The sequence below is a fragment of the Labeo rohita genome, chromosome 14 (genome assembly GCF_022985175.1).
Source record: "Labeo rohita strain BAU-BD-2019 chromosome 14, IGBB_LRoh.1.0, whole genome shotgun sequence".
NCBI lineage: Eukaryota > Metazoa > Chordata > Actinopteri > Cypriniformes > Cyprinidae > Labeo > Labeo rohita.
The window spans coordinates 21,734,229-21,761,973 of record NC_066882.1 but is presented as its reverse complement, the minus strand read 5'-3'; the positions used below and the strand labels follow the sequence as shown (position 1 = coordinate 21,761,973).

General features: G+C 35.8%; 1 protein-coding gene across 1 annotated transcript in view; it reads right to left on the bottom strand.

Annotated features, from left to right (window-relative positions):
- Positions 1-23,067, bottom strand: part of psd2 (pleckstrin and Sec7 domain containing 2) — a 47,533-nt gene extending 24,466 nt beyond the window's left edge. Inside the window, exons 1-3 of the mRNA XM_051127217.1 lie at positions 22,861-23,067; positions 13,330-13,781; positions 9,850-10,557 (exon numbers count right to left, since the gene is read on the bottom strand). Of these exons, the coding sequence (XP_050983174.1) occupies positions 9,850-10,557; positions 13,330-13,697 (1,076 nt within the window). The 5' untranslated portion in view covers positions 13,698-13,781; positions 22,861-23,067. The remainder of the gene's footprint in view (positions 1-9,849; positions 10,558-13,329; positions 13,782-22,860) is intronic.
- Between the last annotated feature and the right edge of the window lie 4,678 nt (positions 23,068-27,745).

Sequence of the window (27,745 nt, the reverse complement as noted above, 5' to 3'; positions counted from 1 at the left end):
CCTGCATCACATATTCATTTAACTGAATCGTAGCATTTGTGAATTCACAGAAGCATTACGCTTTATCATGATTTTTAAATGGGTCTAGTATATCAAGCAGCCTTGGAAATCAGTCTAATAATACGTTTCATGCAATTTTTGCATCACTTCCGGTATTTTGCCGGTTACTCGACACTGACAAGATACAATTAAGGATTTTTAAAAATCCAGTACTCAAACTGAATCGAGGAATCGTGACAGCCCTCCTGGTAACTAGCTATTAAACAGATTGTAGCCCTAGAGGTACAGTTAATACTAGCCGTTTCATTATCACAAAGAACAACATTAGGCCTATTTCTACTAGTGGTTTATCATGTTAAAACAATATGCCAACATGACTGTTGCAGAAATCTGACTAGTAAGTTTAACTGTTACTAACAAACAAATAGTAGTCAGAAGCTAATAGCCTACTTGAGAATCACAAGAGCCCAGAATTTACATTTTGTTACCACTAACACTGAAATTAATACTAAAATACTCAAAATAAACATCTTTATAGCAGTTAAACTACTACACTTTAAAGAAACTTAAAACAGCTTTGAGAAATGAATGTTAAAAGAGTTTGGCATGCTCAGAGGCCTCTGTTAGTTTACTTGGAAACTAAATTATGAATGTACTCCAGAGACAAAATTGAGTGCATGAAAAATATGATTATTTCAAGACTAAAATATGTGAGCTCACAACAAACTGGAACATGTGATGCAGCCCAAAGATGTGCTACAACATTTCCATTCAGCAGTGACTCACCTCCATACAAGAAGAATGGATACAGATAACATCCAATATGCTTACAAACAGACCGTCACTTTATAACAAAATGCTGTTGTTCTGAATTTGTCCACCCATAACACTTTATATATTTAAATTTGCAGTTATCTCTTTAAGATCAGCATGTGGTGCCGAGCTTCTGTGATGTATGGTACAGTAAAGTTCCTTGTTAGTGTGTGCGAGGGTAGTCTGCTATCTGTGGTATTTGCATGCTTCAGTAACCTGCAGTCACAACATGTTTGTCCTCTCATCAACAAACAGCAGATCATTCAGCTGAATGACCGTCGTAATTGGTTACAGTGATCATCACAGCTGATGCCGCTCTACCATCAGAACTAATAATCATCCTTCTCTCTTGCTCACTCTCTCTCTCTCTATACTTGGCCATCTCAGTATCAGCTAAACTAGAGTTCTGTCATGACAATTCTTGGGAGATTTTAGCACGCTAATGGACATGACAATGTTAATGTATTTGGTCTTGGTGGAATAGATCTGCTATGCTGCTGATTTGCTGCTGCTGTTGGTTATTGCTGTTATTGTAGTGTATTGCTGCTGCTGCTGCAAAGCAAGTACAGGAACTTGCTACTGCCAATACATACACTAATATAGTGCTGTGAGTATTTAAGACATACTGCTGCCACACAAGTAGCATATATAATAACCTGTAGCAGATCTATACAGGTGGAGCTGGGGAGGTGGAGGGTTACATGTGAAATCTGAAAGCGCGTTGTGAAATGCTCTTTACTACTCCATCTTACATTTTGAGACGTGGTGGCACAGCAGATATTGTTGGCTCTCTTTTTAGAGACAGTGCTATTTTAGTATTATTTATATACTATTTAAATATTTTAAATTAGCTTAATTATTTTTTTACTAATTATTTTATATTTTCTGTTTTCATTTTAATTTTAGTTTTAGTTTTAATTTTTCAAATTCTGTTCTATTTTTTTTAATTAGTTTTTGTTCGGTTTGTGTGTATAGAGAGAAATTTAGCACTTTAAAATAAACTACTATAATTTCAGTTACCAAGGCGACATTTCTTAAAACAAAAACTCATTTATTTTCATTCAAGTTTTCGTAATTCAACATTTACATTTTCTTTTAATATTTTTATTCCAATTATCGAAAACATTTTTTAACAGTTTTAGATTTAGTTAACAATAACAATACTGTTTGGTATGGAAGCCGTTTCAGTTATAAAGCTGCATGATAAAAACTCAGAATTGCGAGTTATAAAGTCAAATTTTGAGGAGAAAAAATTTATGTTCTTAGAATTGTGAGTTTATATCACAATTTTGAATTAATAGCTCACAATAGCGTTTTAAAAAGTCACAATTGTGAGAGATAAACTCGGAAAAAAGTCTGAATTGTGAGATAAAGTGTCTCAATAACATTTTTTTTTAATTCGGTGTCAAAAATGGGCTTCCATAGTTTGGAGACAGTTCAGACTATATAGGATTTATTAATTTATTTCTCTCAGTCCCAAGATATTATGAACAATGAATAATAAATATTCATGACATGCACATGGCTTTTTTCACTTCATAGCCATACAACATATTGGCATCTGAAAGAGTTATGATTCTATGGACCTTTAATGGAAAGAAAACCTCTTAAATCTTCATTTGAATACCCTCGACCTGAGATTTCTTTTGAGCATTTTTCCAGCACACTTAAAAGCTCTAGAATTTCAAAAAGGCATCATAAAAGGATCATAAAAGTCACTCATATGACTTGTACACAAGCCAAACAGCAGCTTTGTGTACGGACTGAAACTATAGTTATTCACTGAAAATCTGGACTCTAGTACATTTATCTTTTGAGTGCTTTTGAGTGTTTTTTGAAGCTTGACGGCTCTAGTCCTCATTTACTTTCATTATAATGAATAGAAGTCGGGATATTCTTCAAAAAAATCACCTTCTGTGTTGCACTGAAGTAATCATCATCTATGGAAGTCATACGGAACGACACAAGGGTGAGTAAATGATGACAAAATGTTTATATTTGGCTAAACTATTCCTTTAAACCTTTCTTCTCCATTCTTGCAGTCGCTTTAAGCTGCTGAGCAACTGACAGCAGCACTGAAGTGTCAGACAGACACAGGATAGAGCTAATTATAGACTGGGTCTAAACCCAGTAAAGACAGACTTCTCTGTGATACGGACCTGCGAGGATTTAACAGCACGGCACAGTGCGAATGACAAAGACCCATCATGATTTATTCTGACACATACACACACACACTTCTCTCTCTCCTTATCATCTTTTGGTGTTGTCTCCACGGTGACGAGAGATTATTCTCTCCACGGATGAGTTTCACTTCTGCACTTCGAATAGCTCAGCAGAGTCTCACGGTCAACTCACTTTCATCTCAGCTCATCCGCGTTCTGTTAGCAGGCCCACAAGCGGTGCTAAAGAGGCTTTCTGCTCTATCCCGCATTTTCCTGAAGCTAGCAAACTAACTGACCCGTAGATGTTTAACAGCTTATGCTCCATAAGGTATGAAGCTAAGAAAAGTAATAGATTTACATTCTGCTGAAGCCTAAATGGTTACTGAGTATAGAATAGATTGTTACCTATACAGCAATAAATGGATATGTAAGGACTGCATTTTAATATATATGTGTGTGTGTGTATATATATATATATATATATGTATGTATATGTATGTATGTATATGTATATACACACACATTCACACATAGAATTTCATATAAAATATATAATTTACTGTAAATAAAAAAAAAAACTGAAAATTTATGTAAAATTATATATTACATACATACACACAATATTATAACATACATACATACACACAATATCAATAAATTTGATATAAAATACATGAACAATATAAATATTATATATATATATATATATATATATATATATATATATATATTCATGAGAAATATATATTTTTCTAATGAAAATACTAACAATTAGATAAACTACTGCATTTAAATAGTGTTATGAAAACCAATATTTTTTATTTGAAATAATACACACAAGTATGCATTAACCTATAAAAATGAAAAATTTTAAACTAAATTATTAAAAATTATATAAAAATATAATAATAATAATAATAATATATATATTTTTCACGAGAAATATATATTTTTCTCATGAAACAAAAACAAAAATACATATTAAAATTATAATAAAAATATAAAGAAAGTTTTATTATATAAAAGTAAATACATTACTATTTGATAAAGTGTTCCTGACTTTTGAAAATACACTACCAAAGTGTAAATTTGGAGATACATACTAACACAATGACATGCATAAAAAGTAAATGCATAAATATATATACTTCTATGCATTTTCAGTTTCTAGTGAAATTTTGTCATTTAAAAGAGGTTTATATTGGAACACAAGACAAAGATGTTGATTAAGAAAATGTTTTTGCAGTATATGGATTAAAACCGATTTTTCACAACTAGAGAATCTATATTTTTTCTACAAAGGTTAAAGATATATTTCAGACAGTGTATAACAATAATAGACTACAAACGCAGTTACCAAGGGATGTGAGCATCAATACCTGCATAAGAAACTGAGTAAATAGTATTGATTTCACACAAGCAAAATGCCTTTGAAAAAGAAAAGGCCTGTGTTTTTGGAGAAAAACAAAGGATTATAGCAGTAATCCTTTCTCTTTGTTGTATGGAAGTATGCAAGTGTGTGTGTGCCGTGTTTATCTCAGCCAGTGTGTAGATGTCAGAAAGAGAGGTATGTGTGTGTGTGTGTGTGTGTGTACAGCTCTCCTGCATCCTGTAGGGATAATCATCAGCTAGACAGCACTCTCCCGCTGCTCCTACACACACAACCAGGATGAAGCGGAACCAGACAGGAAGTTTGCATGTGTGTATGTGTGTGTGTGTGTGTGTGTGTGTGTGTGTGTGTGTGTGAGATGGGGGTGCATATGAGTGTGGCTTTGTGGGTATGTGTGTGACAATGAAAGATAAAGAAGGAGATTATGAGTGTCTGATAAAGACAGAATAAATGAGAGTGTTCTTTTGTGTGGATAGGTGCAGGCTTCAGAAAGGCGTGGGGGTGGTAAAGGCGACGGGGTCGTGGCTGAGATGATTGTTTCTGGGTCTATGTCACCAAACGGGTGAAAACCCTCCCACAAATTAGCAGCCGCCTGCGGTGCAATACATAAAAATGCATCACATTTCATGTCACATATTGACCTTTTGTAGGGCAGTCAGAGCTGACAGATCAATCACTTAATCGTGTCTAAACTCAGGTCAGTCTCAGTGGAGAGGTAATGAAGCATGGACCTTCTGAAAATGAACAGATTGCTCTTAAGATGGCAGGGGAGAGTGTTTTATGTTTTAGCAGTGTGAAATCCTAATAGAAAATCATTGCTTTCGTACATAAAAGCATGCATTCGCTCGCATACTCACTCATGCACAGCAAAGAATGCTTTGAACAACTGAGGGATTTGTTGATGAACAGTTTGGGATTTGCTTACATTTCCTTTCCAATGCACAGCTATATCCTAGTTTTGGGGGCAAACAGGGATTTGCATTAAAGACTAATCTAATATGAATATATTTTAAAGACAAATCAAAATCAAAGTTTTATGACTTTTAGTCAGTGATAGGCTGTATTCATCAATATAACTTAAGTACATATTCTAAAATTACTCTAAAATTAATTCAAGAACTGAAAACTCATATCAGCTGACTGAAAATATTCCCTTCCATGCCCTTCCATGTTGCATAGTTCTTTCTGGCTCTCGAATCTGATTGGCTGAGAGGAGTGCAATATTCTAGTGATAACAGAACTCCAACCATTTCACCGTTTGTTTAACTCCACTTGAGGTGTTTCTCACAGCGAGTGTTATGGCGGACACCCAAATCAATTATAACTTTATAAATAATAAAGTTTTTGTGTCACAGAATGTAGTTTTAAAAGTTTTTTAGGTGAGAATGTACTTGTTTAGACTTTAAATATGCGGTTTGATAATAATAAATAACGTCTATTTGAAAATTTGCTTTGACATTTTCGGAGACGTGAGCTCCAGGGCGACAGTGGGTGTTCAGTGCTCATGAACCCACCGAAAGCCTCACCTTGGCCAGATCTTCAGGAATTTGCCGCTGGCTCTGATGTCTCTATAGTGGTTAAACACAAGATATAATTAATTTGGGTACATCTAGGAGGCAGTCTTTGGTCTCATCAATCTATTATTTGTTCCAGAGCAAATAGTTTTGGCCGAGGGCGAAATCTCAATACATTATATTTTATGTCAGTTTAATGCTGTATATTAGAGTGCTGTATATACGTACTTCTGACTGAATTGTCTATATAGGCCATTCTGCATCCTGTTTGTTTCTTTAATGCTAATTCAGAAATTGAACTGAAATTTTAAACACATTTTCAGCTCAATACTGAATGGAGCATAGCTCATGCAAACAGACTATGTTTTAAGTAACTCCCTAGCAATCATGATGCTTGTGAGGCTCTGTGGATTTGCTAATTACCAGCATATGCTCTTTTCCTTCTGTCAGCGGTTGTAGACACTGCGCAGCACTCGTTCTGTTCTCTGTGATGAGTTTATCAACCACATTCAACCACCATACAACTCCAAAGAACTGCTAATGAAAAACACATGTGGCTAGTGTAGCGTTACCAGCCTCTGGTAGACCACAGGCTAATAAAGTTAGCCGCTAATGCTAAAAGAGGGGAGTTTTAATGAATAGTGTGCAATATAGAGGTCAACCGGACATGATCAAATGCAGCTTTGACCATGTCAGTGAATGAAAACGAACTGCATTGATACAGAAGGACGCTAATGAAGGCGTAGACTGGGATAAAGCACAGTGTGACTAAAAACTAGAGCAAGGCTCCCGTCGTGAAAGAGGAAAGCCAAAGGCGATGATGTCACTCCCAAAAAACAATGCCTCATTCAGGCAGACTGGGGGGCAGGAAGCTGCTAGTCATTTAAAACTGGGGAGGAAAAAAACGACAACATCTGCTGCTGCGTCCAGTCCAGATGGATGCAGAGAGAGAGGGAGAGAGAGGCGGCAGCAATATTAGACCTATCCTTCATTGGCTCCCAGAGGTGGAAATCTTTCCACTTGGATACTGGCTCAGATCCGTGCAATATAAAGAAGTTTCCAGTCAGCTAGGTCGCAATGTGATACTCCCTTCAAAACAGACACGATAGACCACCCTCCTAAATGGTCTAATTTCCAATCCAGGCTCATTAGAAAATGTGCTCGTGCTAACTATTAAGATGCTTCTTGCATGTTTTGTGGCACTTTTAAATTGAAATGTCCAGTGAGTGGCGCTAAAAGCACTTTCGGTTTTATCCAAAATTTAGATAAAACAGGCATTGTTTGTTGTTGAAATGTGTCACGGGAATTGTGAAATGAGTGGCTCTAAAACGTTAATGCTCAATCGCGTTGGAAAGCATTAAATTCGACTCTGAACCTAACAGATAGTGTTAGCGAAAGCAAATGTGAGACAAAAAATGCATCTGTTGAAGCAACCATGGCATTTGCTTTTCACAGGACTCGTACTCGAATGCTTTGCATTACAAGTGCAGCACTGTACCGGGTGGGCTTCCAAGCAAGTTTACTACATCAGAAAACCCAAATATTTTGAGATACAGTTTAAAAATCTGCAAAATGTTAATTATTTGACCAAAATAAGTGAGAAATTCATATTATGTTGTATTTAGTTCTGACCTGAATACGATATTTCACATAAAAGACGTTTAAATATAGTCAGCAAGAAAATATAGTAGTTGAATTGATAAAAATTACCCTGTTCAAAAGTTTACATACACTTGATTCTTAATACTGTGTTGTTGCCTGAATTATTTTTTTTAGTATTCTTTAGTTCTTAACAGTTTTTTTGTAGTCGAACCCTTTCCAACAATGACTGTAAGATTTTGAGATCCATCTTTTCACACTGAGGACAACTGAGGGACTCATATGCAGAGTAGGGGGTGAAGATTTGAAGATCAGGGTATATTTAACTTGTTTTTTCTTCTGGTAAATATGTAAGTATCTTCTGTATAGCTTCTGAATGGCAGTACTAAATGAAAAAAAAAACATTATATTTAGGCAAAATAAGAAAAATGTACACATCTTCATTCTGTTCAAAAGTTTACACCCCTGGCTCTTAATGCATCATTTTTCCTACTGGAGCATCAGTGAGCATTTGAACCTTCTGTATTAGTTGCATATGAGTCCCTCAGTTGTCCTCAGTGTGAAAAGATGGATCTCAAAATCATACAGTCATTGTCATACAGTCAAAAAAAAAAAAAAAAATAAAATAAATAAATAAATAAATAAATAAATAAATAAAAAATAAAATAAAAAAATACAAAAAAAAAAAAAAAACAACAAAAAGAATTTGTGGGAACTGAAGGATTTTTCTGAAGAACAGTGGGCAGTTTTACTGTTCAGGACAAACGGGACTCATGAACAAATTCACGTCAATAAATGAATCAATTCAAATCACAAAAACAAAAAAAACAAAAAAAAAAACGGAGGTGGATCATTCAGGTACAGTATTAAGAATCAAGTGTATGAACTAATCAACTTTTGAACCGGGTCGTTATAAATTCAACTATTATTTTCTCCTGTGGACTATATGTAAACATTGTTTATGTGAAATATCTTATTCAGGTCAGAACTAAATAAAAAATAACATCCATTTTGTATGATCCCTCTTATTTTGGTAAAGAATTAACATTTTGCAGATTCTGCAAGGTGTATGTAAACTTTTGACTTCAACTGTAGTTATGTGATCAAACTGTCATAATGTACTATGGTGAAAGTGTTATGAGGTTATAAGAGTATTGTGCAAGAAACTTCGAGAAAATAACTTTATTAACCAATAGCTTGTCCTGTAATCATGATTTGTGTGAAATCATTTGTGTGAAACCCAGGCTCATTAGAAAATGTGCCCATGGAGCACACTATTACAATGCTTCTGGCACGTTTTGCGGCACTTTCAAAGTGAAATGTCCAGTGAGTGGTGCTAAAAGCACTTTCAGTTTATCCAAAACAGATAAGTTTTGTATGTTGTTGAATGTATCACAGAAATTCGGGAAATGAAATTTCTGGTGAGTGGCTCTAAAAGGCTAATGCTCTATAACATTTCGAAAACACTAAATCCGACTCAGGATTGTGTTACCAAAAGAAAATGTGAGATAAAATTGCATTTGTTGAAGCAACCATGCCATTTTGCTTACATCCACATCATAAGCGCAGCGCTGTACCAGGTAGGCTTCCAAGCAAGTTTATTACATCTGAAAATTCGTGAATTTGGCGAATTCAAATGTCAGAATGTATTAATTTACAAATCATGCACTATGGTAATGTTACCATAGTGTTTTGAAGTCATAGCAGAATATTGTGCAAGAAACTATGTGAAAATGCTTTATTAATCAATCTGCCCTGTAATCATGATTTGTGTGAAAAGGAATTAAAGCTATTGTTTTTTTGTTTTTTTTACTGCTACTAATGTTCATTTCACTTAGAACTGTATGTATTGGTACATTTTTGTAAAAATCTATGTAGATCCATATTTTTCCAGTGAGCTGAGAGCTTATCAGGATCAACTAAATGCTGGATTTTCAAAATGTGTGAAATATGTAAAGTTCACGGTATAGACTATAGATTTTTAATACACCAGTCTGTTATTGTGGGGACATTTCCATGCCTCTAAACATGACATGGAACAAAATGAAATGCGACTGGTTGCTTTAGCAGTCAGTCATATGGCCTCTTGGGCCGTCCTTGGCCATTCAAAGCAACAAAGGTTTCCAGACCTTCTGCCATCAGACTTAGGTTGCTTATTTCTATGCAGTTCTGATCTGAGTAACTATTATCAAACAGTCATTGACTGTGCACTGGATCATGACTCCATTCCAGATGAGCCATTGTCTATGCTTGGATGAAAGCATGAAAGCATGAAACTTCTTGCTCACTAGTTTGAGACCATGTTATTAACAAGTTATGCATGCCATCTGCTGGACAGATCAAGAAGGAGATTTAGTTTCAACCCTACCTGATAGAGTTTGGCATTGTTCCTCCACTCTCTCCATTCCCAGGCAGCTCAATGTGGAATCCATTAGGGATGTTCCATTGTGCTGGCTGGCTCAAGACATTTTCTGACCTGCTTCCTGGAATAGTGGTCCGTAGTGGACTTGCAGAGCTGGCTTCATCCGTCCCCAGCTCAGCATCGCCCTCAGCCCCTTCCTGCACGGTCTCCAGCTCCAGCTCTGGAGGTTCAGGGCCCATTAGGGCCCTCTGCTGGATGAGAGGGGTGAGTGGCGCCTCGAAGCTGACGCAGCTGTCCGTCTCGTCAGTGAGCGACAGCACGTCCAATGAATCTAGACTGCTGTAGCAAGTCCCGCCTCTCAGAAGCTCCGACTCGACGATGCGCTCGAATGTGGAGCTGAAGCCGTCCTGGCTCTCTTTCGTCCTGTCGTACTCTTCCTCTCCGTCGTCCTCTTCCTCCTCCACAGCTGTGGTCTTGGCGACCTGCTCGACGATGCTCTCAAACGTAGAGCTGAAGCTGTCCTGATTTCGGGTCTCCCTTTCCTCTCCCCCGTCCTCCCTCTCTTCCTCGTCCTCTACCTCAGCATCTGCTTCTTCTACGGAGAGTTCAAACGTGGAGCTAAAGGCGTCTAGGTTCCCCTGTGCTGATGGCTCTTCGAGGACCCCCTCCTCGTCCTCCTGCCCTTCACTGTCATCTTCGGTCCCGTTCTCAAACCTACAGATACAAAGATGCCAGTTAATGCATTCCCAGTGAAAATCGCATCACACAGACACACCTGGCTAAAGAGGTCTTGCTTTAGACTGTACACAAAGGCTCTTAGCCTGGCTGGCATGCGCTGTGCATGTTCCTATCTTTAGTCGGGCTGCTGTCACAGTTCTTCATCACGACTGCAGTGGAGGAGTCCCAGCAGAGAGAAGCATCATTCAGGACAGCTCCCCTGCCACGTATGGTGCCCAAAATATCTCCCCACCCTCATTGTAACATGCATGCCACATCATTTGTGAAGCCTGACACTGAAAATTGCACAGCTAAACTCTGTAATACATGTGTTTCATATTCAAAATATTTTGTAAGACATGACAAGCCAGGCATTGTGAATTTCAATGTGAAAACATGAAAGCCTTATCTTTCAAGGGGTTTATTGATTTTTGGGAGTCTGTTCAGACTACGTCTGGATCCTTTCTTGGAAAATCATTAGGTGTGTGTTTTGGAAGTCAATTTTATTTGTTTAGCACATTTGAGCAGTGCAAAATTCACTGACTCTTTTTCATTTCAAATTAGGCACATCACATGGGAAGTCAAACTTAAATTACATTCTTACATTCAGGCTATGTTTACACTAGTCAGTGTTGCCAAGTCCTGGGTTGTTTTTCATGTCTGCAGGTTGAAGCGGCCTCAATAACATAATATTTGGCCCCTAGAATGCTAATTTTACCAGAGGAGCCCCACCAAAAAACATGTATTTTATCCCCGGAACGCAGTTTTTCTGGGGGCCCCCCCTCGAAACACGCTAGTTTTGAGTAGCAATTGGGTGGGTTTTGTTGTGAAAACCTGGCAACCCTGACACTTGTGCGTTTAATTATAAACCACATAACTTTACGCTTATTATTTACACTACTCCAGACTTTTGAAAACACTGTAGACTCTGTTTTAGTTTGAAAACTCTGGGGTTGCGTTTTAGTGTAAACGGACCAAAACGGAGACTTTTGAAAACGATGGCATGGCTGCCCACATTCGCTCTGCGTATCCTTGACGACCGTGTAAACAATAACATCATGCTCATTGTGGTACCCATAGATATGTATAGGTAGATTCCCCATTCGTCCCCATTGTCATGTGACATGCATTTTCGGTTGTGTAGTCTGGATGGAGATCGTTTCTGAAACGTAGTGAAAACACCAGTGTAGACGAGGATCGCACTAGTGTAAACAGGGCAAAAACCCGTCCTCCTTAGTTATTGTTGCTATGTCCAACAAACAATGTCACTCTCAAACTAAACATCATGTTCTCACGCAGTGAGAAATACATTGCGTAGCAAAGAGGAAACTGACAACACAGACAGACAAGACAGAGCAGGTTACTTCTGGTATGAAACATCAGCTTTAAAATGTTGTAATTTATTAAGAAATTCAAACAATAAAGAACGTTTTTTGGCTCTTCAGTGTGTTGTGACAGATAACTGTATTGGCTTTTTAGATCAATCGACATTTGAACCGATCGTCTTTTCTTCCTTCCTTAAAGCACAAAGTGAAGTAAACATCAATGAACATCAGAACGGATTTATTTCAACCACAGAAAGACTTCAATACACACAGTTTTTAAGTTTAAATCCACCAAAGTTAATCTACTCTTCTCAGGGTTGCCAGGTTTTCACAACAAAACCAGCCCAATTACTACTCAAAATTAGCTCAAAAGTAGCCTGATCGCACTTTGATGGGGTCCCGCGGTAAAAATCACATTCCAGGGGGTAAAATACATGTTTTTTGGTGGGATTTCCCTGTTAAAATTAGCATTCTGGGGCTATTGTGGTCGTTTCAACCCATGGACATGGAAAACAACCCACAGCACCAATGTTAAAGTAGCCCAATTCCACAGGAAAACTGGAATTTTCAATTCCATTATGAATAGCATGCAACCCTACTTTTGACTATAAATGTTGATTCAGGCACTGTTATTAAGTATGTTTACCAGTGCACTTACAGTCAAGCTACAGTCTTCATCTCTCTATTCAATTATATGTGATATTTTGGTGAATATTTTAGGGATTAAATACATTTTATTTAAAGGTTTGGGGTCAAAAAATGCATGTTATTTTTTATTTAGTACTGACCTGAATAAGATATTTCACATAAAAGATGTTTGCATATAGTCCACCAGAGAAAATAATAGTTGAATTTATAAAAATGATCTTGTTCAAAAGTTTACATACCTGTCTAGTCACCTGAACGATCCACAGCTGTGTTTTTTTTGTTTGTTTTTGTTTTTTGTTTAGTGATAGTTGTTCATGAGTCCCTTCATGAGTCTGCTGTTCTTTAGAAAAATGGATCAGGGCCCACAAATTCTTTGGTTTTTCAGCATTTTGGTGCATTTATACCCTTTCCAACTGAGAGACTCATATGCAACTATTACAGAAAGTGCTCACTGATGCTCCAGAAGGGAAAATGATGCTTTAAGAGCTAGGGGTGTAAACTTTTGACCATTTTTCTTATTTTGCCTAAATATAATATTTTTTTCATTTAGTACTGACCTTCAGAAGCTACAGAAGATACTTACATGTTTCCAGAAGACAAAATACGTTAAATTTACCCTGAACTTCTTTTTTTTTTTTGTAACATAAAAGTATTTACTGTCACTTTTGATCAATTTAATGCATCCTGGCTGAACACAAGTATCTTTTGGAGATCAAAAGATTTCAAAATGATTGCTTCAGTCTGACAGAAGTCAAACTTTAAAAGTGTATATGAATGTATATCATATTTTACTAACCTTAGAGTACACAGGGGTTTGGTTGAGTCGTTTTCTGGGCTTTGAGGCGGCAGCGACTGTGTGTCTTCACCTTCACTGATGTCCTTATTACCATTTTTTGTTACAGGATCTAAGCAGCTGCCCTCAATCTCACTGTTTCGGCCTTCCTCTTCTAATGTCACCTTCTCATCCTCCTCTGCACTGGACTGTGTGTTTCTGTTATTTTCTGTATCGCCATCTTCTGCTTCCTCCTCTGTCTTTGTCCCATTACAGGGCTCCAAATCTCTCGCCGTAGAGCCGTCAGCCTCCTCCTCTCCCTCAGGTGCTGGGGGTGTATCTGTAGGTGGGGTGTCTGTGCGGAGGGGGTCATGCTGCCCCTCCTCACTCATGGTGGCCTCCTCAATCACAGTGTCCTGGCAGCCTGGGGTCACAAGGTCAGGGTCAGGAACAAGGGAGGGGGCTAGAGTTCACACCTATTAAGAAAGAAGGTGAGACAGAGCAATGAGATTTCGGATAAAGGTGGGCCCTGAAAGATAAAGGACAGTGACCTACTGAGAAAACAGAGACTGAGTTAATAAAAATGTTATTTTTGTTTTCTGTATGCACAAAAAATATTCTCGTAGCTTCATAAAATTACGGTTTGAACCAGTGATGTCACATGGACTATTTTAACAATGTCCTTACTACCTTTCTGGGCCTTGAAGGTGTCAATTGCTGTCTATGCAGGGCAAGAAAGCTCTCAGATTTCATCAAAAATATCTTAATTTGTTTTTGGAAGATGAACGAAGGTCTTCCCTACAACTATCCCTTTAAGCAAAAGTCTTCTTGTGCTCTCCATTTAATCTCAATACTGTCTAGAAGAAATAACTGAAATAATATAGAGATTTCATTTGTGATTTTTCTTTCCAATTTGCTGAATACTGCATCCATCAACTGTGTGATACCGGCATGTAAGACCACAGCTCACTGCACATTATAGGTGACATTAAGCATTCTGAAGACTGAAGCAGTCAGGTGGCAGGATCTTAAAAGTTTAAACAGCGATTCAGACTCCATTATCTGCTGTCATCTTTGTGTTTTATCAACCCTGCAGAAGTGCAGGATGGTGAGAATGCATTACCTTTGACTCAGCAAACTTCAAGCGCCACTGGTGTTTTACATGCTAGAGGCTCTTACAATACAACACACAGACCAGAACCATCCACCGAGGGTGAATTTAAGGGTCAGTCTGAGTCTAATTTTAAATGCTGCTCTGATTTCTAACATCTGCTCTGGGAAATCTTCCCTAAACTTAGTGGGCAGCAGCAGCAATGGACAGATTCGCCAACCCACTTTACTTCTATAATGTTACATATTTCCAAGTGCAACAGGATGTTCAGTGAATACAAATGGACTTGAATTTATCCATTAGATGTTAACTGCATTGTAGCATCTGCCGAACATTAATCAATAGACCGCACTAGCAATAGGAAGCCCGGATCATTTCACTCACTCTGAATCTCATTCAGCAAAATGGACTAATCTTCATTCACGTCCTTTTACTCATTTGAGCAGAGTTCAATTAAAATATTATATTTTTAATAGCCAAATTCCCTGAGATACTCCAATTAGGTATCATTGTAACGCATCCAAAGACTAATTACGAGATTACCGAGTCCCTGCTGCGTTTTCTGATCCAAATCTTTCACTTATTTCTCATGTGACAGATGCAAAAATGAAAAGTTCATGTGCGACCCTTAACTATAGCCTGCACAGCTTAAAAGGAAATTAATTTCAGAAGTGGTGAAAGTTATTACATTTCGATAAAATGTTACAAATAACAAACTTTTTTTTTTTTGGACAGTCTTCATTTAGAATAACGTGCCTTAAAAGGCTAGTTTACCAAAAAATGAAAATTCTGTCATTAATTACTCACCCTCATGTCGTTTCAAACCCGTTAGACTTTCATTCATCTTCTGAACACAAATTAAGACATTTTTAATGAAATGCACGAGCTTTCTGACTCTGCATAGACAGCAACTGACCTATTCAAGGCCCAGAAAGGTAGTAAGCACATCATTAAAATAGTCCATGTGACATCAACCATAAAGTTATGAAACTATGAGAATACTTTTTGTGCACAAATGTGTCAGTTGCGTTGCTGTCTATGCTGATAGCTCTCGGATTATATCAAACATACCTTAATTTGTGTTCCAAAGATGAACGAAGGTCTGGAACGACATGAAGGTGAGTAATTAATGACAGAATTATCATTTTTGGGTGAGCTATCCCTTTAATGAATCTGGCATAGTAGGATCAGGAATGTTTTGTTAGAAAAGAAATCTGGTCTATTTTTAATTCACATTGACTTTGAAGCTAAAATCTACTACTAGCATCATAAAAAGAACTGCAAAATAATGACAAAATTCATTCACACAGCTTTCCAACAATTAGCCGGTCCAAAACTTTTGAATTACATCTCTTATACTCATCAAGTCTGCATTTATTTGATAAAAATACAGTAAAATCAGCAATATTTTGAAATATTATTACAAATTAAAATAACTATTGTACAAATTAAAATAACTAATATATTTTTGTGATGCAAAGCTGAATTTTCTGCATTGTTAAGTCGTCAGTGTCATATGATTCTTCAGAAATCACTCTTATATGCTGATTTGCTGCTCAAGAAACATTTCTTATGATCATTGTTGAAAACAGTTGTGTAAACCAAAATACATCTTTTTCAGGATTCTATGATAAATATATATCTATAAAATAAATATGTAGTTAAAATCTTTTGTAACATTGTAAATGTTTTTACTGTCACTTTCAAACCATTTAATGCATCCTTACCATATAAAATATGATTTTTAAAATCACATTCAAATTATTTTCTCTTGGGCTCTTCATTAAACCCATTGAACAGGACAGATGCTAAGTAGCACATCATGACACATTAAATCTCTTTTACCAGATGAAACCAAATGGACAGATATACAAACATAGCCTGGAATACAAACAGCACACATGTACAGAAAATCCCTGTCTCTGGCAGAGAAACAGTCCAGCATCCTCTGAGTTAAATGTGAAGCTCAACCGCTTTCTTCTGCCGCTCTGACTCAGACGGTGCTGTTTAAAGCTTTCTAATGCTGAACATCTGATCGAATCAAACCGCAGTAAAACCCAAGCTTCCATTACATTAAAGCTCTATTGCCCAAACTGCCATTACATTAGGCAACAAATCAAATCTCTTCATGTCTATATTCAGTGCTGTTTGACAGAATACACACAAATTCATCTTAATCATACCAGTTACACATTATTTCAATTGAATTAGGTCAAGGGTGCTTGAATTGTGTGCCGTTTCCTACATTATTAAAACCTTTACCCTTGCAATTCCCCTTCTAAATGCTTGCAACATGGGAATTTTTAAAAACACACACTGGCTCACACCACACAGAACATTTTGATGTGACATTTAGCAAAAGCGGCTCTTAGAAAGTTACCTTTGACCTCGGCTCCTCATTCAAACACATGTGGTTAATGTTTGACATTCTGCATGGGCGCTCAGTACCCAAAGTCCATCCCAGCTGCAGATGATCTCTTCACATTGGAAACACATCAAGACTCACATGCATGATTCCATCACACACAAACAGAAACACACGCTCAGGCTCAGCTGCTGTGAGGTACCCTGTTGTCATGTTGGCTATTCCTCAGAGCCTGTGCGCTCTGTAACTGCCAGATACCCATAATTCCTACAGCAGCAGCACACGCCCACTAAACAACATGACAGATCACTCACTGAGGGTGTATATGTGTGACGCATGAGTGTGCATGTGTCAAGATTTGCCCTATATTGGTAGTAACAACAGGGATCAACAATAAGGATGATTTTCAATACCCATCACAAAAGAATAATCATCTGTTTAAATAAGTAAAAAAATACTCTCTGCACACTGAAAAAAGATGTTTTTTAGTGTTATAGAAGATTTTTATATTCAAAGAATCCATAAAATAATGCTTTCCGCAAAAATATTAATGTTTTCAACATTGATAATAGTCAGAAATATTTCCTAAGCAGCAAATGATTTCTGAAAGATCATGTGACACTGAAGACTGGAGTAATGATGCTGAAAATTCAGCTTTGCATCACAGAATTATATTTTCAAATATATTCAAATAGAAAACAGTTGTTTTAAATTGTAATAATATTTTACAATATTACTGTTTTTACTGTATTTTTGATCCAGTAAATGTAGCTTTGTTGAGCATTAATTTCAAAAACATAAAAAACATTACCAACCCCAAATTTTTAAAGGTAGTACATGTATTACACTTTTTATTCTGAATCTTAATCTGAATTTATTCTGTGCATACAGTACTTATTTACACTTCCTAAAACAATATACTGTGTGTATTTATTTTTTTCTTTCATTCTTTTCTTTGCTAAATGAAAATATAAATGAATAAATCATACATTTATGAACTCACCTTAGCAGGAAAACAACATGCACAAAAATTAATGACTTTTCAAAATGTTTTTTTAATGTTTCTAATCATTAGCATGTTTGTTATTTCGACAAAATGATCCTGGTGACAAATCAACAGAATTTGCATGACAAATGTAAAATACTTTGCAGAAAACCAATTATGTTCAAGATTAATGAATGTAAAAATTTTCTGTGGTAATGCAGCACTTACAGAAAAATATGGAAGCCTGTTTCCACCATTGAATAAAAAAAAAAAAGGTTATTGTGACTTTCTATCTCACAATTCTGACTTCTTTTTTCGGAATTCTGACTTTTTTCCTCAGATTTGCGAGATATAAATGCACAGTTATGACATTTTTTAGCATTGGTGAGTTTATATATCAAATTTCTGACTTATTTTCTAGGAATTCTGACTTCCTTTCTCAAAACAAGGTATAAACTCGCAATTGTGAGAAGTTTTTCTCAGAATTTGCAAATGTGAGTTTATATCCCCCAATTGTGTCTTATTTTCTAGAAATTCTGACTTTTTTTCCTCAGAATTGCGAGATATAAATGCACAATTATGACATTTTTTTTAGGAATTGTGAGATTATATCTCACATTATTATGAATAATTATTTTTAAATGATTATGATTATATCTCAATTGTGAGATTATCTGACAATTCTGTCTTTTTTATTTTCTCAAAACTGTTTCTCAAAACTGCAATTTCGAGTTTATATTGCGAGTTTATATCTGACTGAATTCTGAATTTGAATTTGAATTCTGATCTGAATTCTGATTTCTTTTCTCTGAATTCTGACTTTTTTTCTTAGCATTGTGAGATATAAACTCACAACTGTGAGTTATACAGTCAGAATTACGAGATATGGATGCACAATTCTGACTTTTTTCATGCAATTGTGAGTTTATATCTCAGAATCTCGAGTTATAAAGTCCAATTTTGAGGGAAAAAAGACTGATATGTTCTCAGAATTGTGAATTTATATCTCAAAATTCTGACTTCACTCACATCTGTGATTTTACATGTCAATTCTGACTTTATTTCTCAGAATTGCAAGTTTGTCTCACAATTTTGACTTTATAACTCGCAATTCTGAGAAAAAAGTCAGAATTGTGAATTTATATCTTGCAAATCTTAGTTTCTCAAAATTGCACGTTTGTATCATGCAATTCTGATTTCTCAGGATTGCGAGTTTATGTCACGCAGTTCTGAGTCAGAATCGGAAGATGTAAACTCACAATTGAGTTTTTTTTTTTCAGTGGCCGAACAGGCTTCCATAGGGTAAAGTGCAAGAGACCATTCTACAAACTTATTGTTGAGTCGTGAATATGATACTAAAATCTAAAATCATTGTGAAAGACACCTAATAGTTTGGGGACAGGTTCACTATATCTAACAATCATATATATCATCAAGTGCAAAATCATTCATAAATAATGTAAATAGTGACTTTTACTTTAAAAACACAAAGATTTTCTTTAGAGTTAGAGGTTCATTTACCATTATTAGCTTTATATAAAACAATGTAAGTCTATAGTGTTTCATTTTGATGCATTTGTCTGTGTGTGCACTTGACTGATTGACTGAGAGACTTCCAGTACTGTCAGCAGAACAGTAGGGTCTTCAGGGCAATCAATTCTGTTTAATTACTTTCCCTGGACCTGTCCGTCACCTTCACTCTTAACAACACACACACTGGCACTCATACGGCTACTGGCCTCTTAACAAACACACACACACCGTCACTGATAAACTCAAAGAACGGTCTTATCTTCAAATCAACAATCCTCTCTCAATCACCCAAAAAACCTTCAACATGCTTTCAGAGAGATCTGCCTCCACCTTTTGGCTGTCCTGTGATATTCTGAAGCAAAATTCGGTCGTTTTATGTGTGTTGGTTTTTCTGCAAGTACCTTTCGACAGCTTTGGCTTAATCTCACATCTTTATTGATTGGATTAAAATAAAGCAGTATTTCCTCAGGGATCATGGGTTGGCCACGCAGCAGAGGCCTGATAAAAAGTGCAAAGAGGCAGAGAGAGCTGCACTCAAAAAAAAAAAAAAAAAAAAAAAAAAAAAAAAAAAAAAAAAAAGAAAAGAAAAGAAAAAAGAAAATCTGCAGTTATTGCCATAGACAGCTACTTCTACCTGTCCTGACCCTTGAAAATTACCGTCAGTGGTGTAATCTCATGTAATCCAATTGATTCATGACATTTTGGCTTGAAGAAAGCAGGTAATTGACAGGTTACCATATGAGACATATTTTGGAGGGGGTCTTACAAAACACTTTTACAGTGCATCTGTACAAAATCATTACAAACTCACAACCTTTTACTCTAACCATTTCCTCAACATTAATCAAAAAATCTGTGTGTCATTCATTAGTCATTGTAAAGTGTCCTGTGTTGTGTCAGAAATTAATAAATAATACATGAATTAACATGTATACATGATGATTTAATAAACATACATATATAATTATTAGAATTACATTTTATAATTATATTATTTATATTATATTTAATATATTTATCTATAAAATATTTAATTAAATATGGTAATTATAGTTATAATTCTAAATATATTTTATATTTAAACATATTTAAAATACATATTTACATATTTAAAAAAAATACTCATACACATGGAGGCATATATAAAGCAAATATTAAAATATTACATATTTAATTATAAATGTAATTAATATGTACATTCATATATAAAATACACAAATATGTAATAAATACTATATATTTTCAAAATTGAAGAATTTAGTTGAATAATTGTTTTATAATTATATTATGTACATTCATTATATTTAAGATATTTTAATATAGTAATTCTAAATATATTTAGATATATTCTTAAATATAACATTTTATACAATTTTCATGCTAATGTTAGAATTAATGTTTAATGTTAGAATTGCATTTTATTATTATATGTGTATTATATTAATTGTATACATATTTTTTGATAAATATTTGAAATACATATTTACATATTTTACAACTATACAACAAATATTTTATTATTACATATTTAATTATAAATATACTACATATAACACTTCGCAACAACTAAATCGCAATATTTAGTTGAATAATTATTAGAGTTACATATTATTATTATTATATTATATTACATTCCTTATATTTACGATATTTATATACATATATTAATTATACGTAATAAATATAATATTTTATACAATTACAATTATAATAGTTAGAACTGCATTTTATAATTAGATTTGTATTATATTAATACACATATACATATGTTGTGAGAATGTAAAATATTTATATTTGCTATTTATTTGTTTTTTATAAACCAAATATTTATTACATATTTAATTACAAATGTAATTATTATTTAAAATAATATCTAAAATTAAAATATGCTGAAGAAAATTACTACATATTCAATTACAAATATGTAATAAATACTATATACATACACACATATAATGGTTGAATTATAGTATGCCACAACAGAATACAGCTTTATTTCACACCAGCTGCCTACGACATGGTGCACTACGCAGTCAGGCGTTCTTATAAAAACTTTTTTTATTTATTTTTTTTTTTAATATATATTCAGTATATAATAAAAAAAAAAAAAAAGTATTTCAAACAAGCATTCTCATTCATTCTCGATTCTCCTCTCCTCTCTGCATAGTCAGACCTATCCAATCTACCTGTCTGGGACCATTAACACAAAAGAGAGCCACTATATCACAAACAAACCCATCATGCCCTTCTCCATCTCTATGCAGTCTGGATACCGGACGTCTGCGTGACCCACTAACCCTTTTCAGACGCGAGATGACACCGCCGCACACGCACACACACAGACAGACAGACACACACACACACACAAAAAGACTGACCATTACAAACGATCAGCACGCCGTATTTAACTCTCTCGGGAGCTGCAGTGCGCTAAATATATCGATGCTGTCTACCTTACCCACATACAGCCGGCTGCGTAATGCTGGCTTTCCGTGCGTAACGGGTTACGGGACATCAAAATACAGGCTTCAAGATGACGGAGTAAGTGCAGACTGTCTTTTTCTCCTGACTCGTCAGGGGTCCTGTGAAGGAGACCACCACCGAGTAAACGAGTGTGAACAACTGAGCCGTGTGTAAATGTGATTTAAATCACCTCGTTCTGTCACTTCCACTGCTGTCAAGGTCAGACGTCCTATTGTATCATGTCACCGTATCACTTACAACGTCTTCACTTAAATCATCCCCGGGATAGAAATCTCATTAAACGCATCCAGCTCCAGGCTTACACGCACACACCTTTTTAACAGGTAGAGAGAGAGAGAGCAAGTGATCATTTAGGGCGTCTTGTGTCTCGTCTGGCACTGGGATGTCTGGTTGTCTGACGCCTATATTCCCACTGTTTCATGATGATACTTGGGCTAACAATAGATCAATAAGCATTGCTATTGCATTGCATTGCATCGTCAGACATAAAACTGCATGCATTACAAGATGCATCATCATTTGCATTCATACAGTAAGGTGCTCTGCAGCTGTTGAAAGCATCACAGCTCAGGTTCTGCCTTAAATACAGCCTGTGTCTAACACATACAGTGGCTCCTTGTGTTTAAGGCATCGTGGAGTAAAACACACACACATACACAGAAAGCCTGAATCGCAGCCATATTATCCCCAGCCTCCTAGTGCAGTAACCATGACAACAGGATGGCTGGGAGACACTGCGCTCTCTCAAAAGGCTTCGGCTGGTGCTTTCTTCCTTCCAAAATAGACCCCAGAAGCTTTTCAAGAGCACCTCGTCCTCCATATAAAACAGAAGGAGTCTCTCTAGCATTTAAAACCAACCAGGCCACACATATAACCTGAGAACACGTTGCGTTTTCATGCACGCCACAGAGAAAATAACTGCCGGCATTGCAAACCTATGCAACTTAAGCGTTTAAATGTGCATCAAAGAGCATAAGCCCTGACGCGAGCACAGAATGCGTTTGTGATGCGTTAACGCAATTATACGCGTCCCAGATGATAAATAACTGATATACATATATAAGATAGGCTACTCACCACCAAAAATTGCAACACAAATCCCTCCGGCGTCTTGTCTCCCCTATATCATCCGAGCTGATCGATTTGCTGTTTTTAAGAAGGCAGCTGTGCAAGCTGTATCGGAACCGAATCTGACACCTGCCGTCTCCTCTCGCCACCGCGTGGACAGCGCACAGCGACCGACAGACCGACCGGCTGCGCGCGAGAGCTCGGCTGTGTGTGTGAGTGAGCGCGCGAGCTGCGGCGGCTGTCTCGTGCCCCCGCGACGCGCTGGACGAGCAGCAGTTCAGACTGTTGCTCGGAGTCTTTCCACATCAATAATACATTATAAAGCACAATTCACGCGCACTGGGGGGTTCTAAGAGAATATTCAGACTCATTCGTCTTATATAAGCCATCGTGACAATTCAAAATCAATATGACAGGGGGAAAAGGCGTTTTCAGATAATGTTGGCTTTCATTCCTCCACAATTTAAGGGAAATGGAATATGTGCAGTTGATCTGGCATATTTTTACCGTCTTAAAATGTTTACCAATTTATATATATATATATATATATATATATATATATATATATATCACAGTATTATAGTATGTAGTATAATTATTATCTAATGGCATTTTATTTAGTATTTTAATTATTTGACTAATTTATTATATAATTCGGATTTTATTATGAATTATTGTAATGTCTCATGTTCTTCATGCAGTTGAAAAACGTGTAAATAATCTGTCTTTTTGAATATCACATTATAATACACATTACATGCAAAAATACAACAAATAAGCCTGTTGAAGCATATCATAATCTTTTCTTTTGCCCTGAGACAATTAATAATAATAATAATAATAATAATAATAATAAAAATAATAATATTAAGCTATATACCAGTTAATTTAAGATCCTTAATGTTTCCACAAATATCTTGACTTTTAGACAGGCAATATTTCAGGCATACCTACTGAATTTGAATTGGGACCTAACCCAAGAAGTCCAGGACAATCTTGAAAGGAACTGTAATGGAAAAAAAAAAAAGAAAAGCCAGAAAAACGAAAAAAGGTGATGGAAACTTGCTTTTTTTTCTAAAACATAACACAATACTTTTGTAATTCAAAATATGAAGAAACATCTGTTAAAAAAAAAAAAACAGAAAATTCTTAAATCAGACCTTTTTTTTTTTTAACAAACTTTTTACAGACTTTAGCCTATATGGGCCATTCTACAGAACTGGTGCAAAGTCAGAGTTGAAAACATCTTGAAAAAACTTGTTCTTTTTTCACAAATTTTATATATGGAAATTGTATAATATCCAAGGTACACATTTCTAGTAATTGTGCAGTTTATTCTTATGTTGTATTTTCAGTCCTCTCCCCAAATATGTCACTACCTAAACATAGTAATATATAATTTAATAAGAAGGGTTATATTGACCTACATTGTAAATACATTTTTTGGCTAGTTTATAACAATTTTTTTCAGAGGTAAATCAATAACAATTGCATTTTTAACAATATTTTAAGTGTAATATTTATGTGATTTGTTGTATTTTGAAAGCAATTTTTCTTTGTAAAAGGTAAAAGTTGATCATACTGATTTCAAACTAATGGATCCATTTGAATATACATTAAAACAAAAACTATCAAAACATCTTAGTTGATAATTCAGTATGCTTTATTTTTGACAAATCATCCCATGTTTCTGTCGTGACAGCACATTTTCGGTAGTGACAGTAATACTTTGATAGCAACCACATCACATTTCAGAATTTAATCTTGCAAACTAAAACACTACTAAAACACTAAAATACAAAATATTTTTGCTTAACTCTACTAATATTGTGTTTTTTTTCCCCAAATAAAGAATTATGTGTTCCCTTTTGTCACTAACAAAACAATGTTGGCATGTTTCAGGTGTGACTGTTTTGGTAGTGGAAAAAAAAAAAAAAAAAAGTCACTACCGAAACGCCACCAAATATTATGTTTTATTTAATATTTCCTCATCATAAATGTAGGGGTGTAGTTAAATTAGTCTCAGCCAATGGACAAAAACCTACACTGTTTCGGTAGTGACATGTAAATGGGGGACAGATTTTTTTTTTTTTTTTTTTTTTTTTTACATAAAATAATGTTTTTTTGTTTTTGTTTTTTAACTCAAAATATTCAAAAAGATACTTTTAAAAACAACAATGGAAATAAATGCACAGTTTATTTCAATATCATTTGCATAAGTTGAAATTTAGGGGTTAGGGTCAGGACAGCCACCTCCCAATTGAAAGTACCCAATAAATTATAATTTTATATATATTAAGCTTACTAATATTTTAAATATTATTGTGGACTTCAATAGATAATAGAAGGATCTTAGTAAACATCCTTAAATGTGTCTTTGTTGTTGTGGGACAGCAGTTTGCACCAATTCTGTAGAATGGCCCATATAGTGTGACTACCAGCCCTGTTCTCTCCTACTGACATTTGCATATAATGTTGTTTAAAAACCCTTTGATAATGGATAGAAAACATCTGATATTCCATCTGTGACTAAGAGTGGGAAACACTGATTGTTTGCACTTGAAAAGAGAGTATTAATGGATCTATACATTAATTGTTTTTTTTTTTTTTTCTTTTTTTTTTTTTTTTTTTTTTTTTTTTTTTTCTGATAGTCTTAATTAAGCAATAAGGTATGAATGCCATGCTGTACTCCTGGCTAAAGGGTGCTGTCTTATATTCTTACATTAACTAGCCCGTAAATACAATAAGTGTGATTATGTGACAAAGGCAATTTAGGATGCTGAAACCTCACTAACTCAGTAAAATCTAGTGATTGGGAGCTGTCAGTTTTTGATAAAGCTATACATTAGATTTTAATGGGCAGGTCTCTCCTGTTTGTATGTAATTTGCATTTTGCACCAGAGCATTAAAATGAGCCAGTGAACACCCACACTGTCATCCTGATGTTCATCCAAGGAGAAACTGGAAAGGAAACCAGAATTAAAGAGAGAGGGAGGGGAAAAAAAATAAAAACATACCATTCACCTGTGCTAATGATACTTCAGGGACCTGGAGGTGGATTTATGGGCTCTGCTTGTGTAGTTGAGTGAGAGAAAATGAAAATTGTGGGATCAGGACGACTACAACAGCAGACCCCCAGACACTGTCAATCTTAATCACTTATTCATTAGACTTCCACCCTCTTCCTCGGCCATCCCTTCATCCCATGGGATCCGGTAGAGGCAGGTTGGGGGGCGGGTGGGACATCCCGGCTTGACAGCAGGAGGAATCCTGAAGGAGTGTCCATGTTGGGAATGTCGCAGGATGGTGGAGTGTCCTATACAGAAATGGGGGATGAGAGGAGACAAAACAGAGGTGTTTTTGATGGGGGAAGGGTGAGAATGGATGAAAGGTGTTATAGAGCTTAAACAGATGGAAATTATTGTACCATGGACGGATGGATGGGTGGATGGATAGACAGATTGGAAGAGAGATGTGAAATGAGCAGTAAGAAATGAATTTGAAAATAATAAGGCAAAAGAATGAATGTTCTTTCATTGTTGTCACCCTGATGTCATTTTAAACCCTTACGGCTTTTATGTTATTTTATTTATTTTTCTGTGTGATATGCATCACATCAAGTTTAATTTAAAACTGTAATCCAAATTGATGAAAATTGTATATCCAATTCAAATACATGATTCTTAAATTTAGGCCTAAGTATTCAGTAATTGTTGAAATTTGCATTATCTAAAATTAATAAATGCTGTAGAAGTACTGTTCATTGTTAGTTCATGCTAACTAATGTAGTTAACCAGTGTTATCACATGAAACCTTACTGTAAAGTGTAACCATAATAAATATTTAAATAACTGCCATTTTTATATGAACTATCCCTTTAAAGAAAATTAAGATATGGTGGCTGGGAGGGACACACGGGTGGGTGGGTTCAGTGATGGATGTGTGATGGATGGAGGGCGTGATGGAAAGAAATGAATGATGAATGGACGGAGGGAGAAAATAGAGTGTGACAGAGACGGGAGGCATGGGAAGAGGAGGAAGAGACTGGCCTTGGGGATACTTAGCAAGCGGAGACAGTAGAGCCAGGGGACAGCATAGACTGGATCTCATTGGTCATTTGTGGGTCTTCAGTCCAGGGATAAGAATGAAAGAGATGCTGCTGGTTTCCCATAGGCCTCTCCTGAACCCTGGTCCACTGCTCCCAATGGGCTGTTTTCTCACCACACAATACACACTGGCTGGAGGCCAGCAGGACTGTCCAAACAGAAACACGCATGGACAGAAGGAGCCTGGGAGATAGCGGGGTGAATGTAAAGACGTCTGGGGGCGTTCGGAGAACTGGTTAGTCTAGCTTGGGGAAGGGGGGAGGAGCTGGAGTGTAGGTGCAAAGCACTGTGGGTAAACTCCATGGGGACAGGTGAAGGAGGCAGTTAAAGAAGTTGAGTCAGCAGGAGAGAAGGAACAAGGGGGTACAAAATGAATAGAATGATGAATGTAGGTACAGTATGATGGCTCTACGGCGTTAGAATGAATAAAAATCTCTCATTATTTACTCACCCTCATGTCGTTCCAAACCTGTGACGGCTTTTTAGTGCCACATTAAAAAAATACAAAAAAATCAAAAATTTTGAGATTAAAGTTGTAAAATATTTTGAGAATAAAGTCAAAATATTTAATGAATAAAGTCAAAATTATGAGAATAAAGTCAAACTGTTTCGAGAATAAAGACTAAATGTTTCGAGAATAAAGTCGAAATTTCGAGAATAAAGTCTAAATAAAGTATCTGCATTCATTAGGTCTATTTGTAGTGCACCAGCCACCCAATAAAACCAATAAGCTTTGTGCTTTTTTTTTTTAACAAAGTCTCAGCTTGTGTAGTTTTATAGCGAAATGT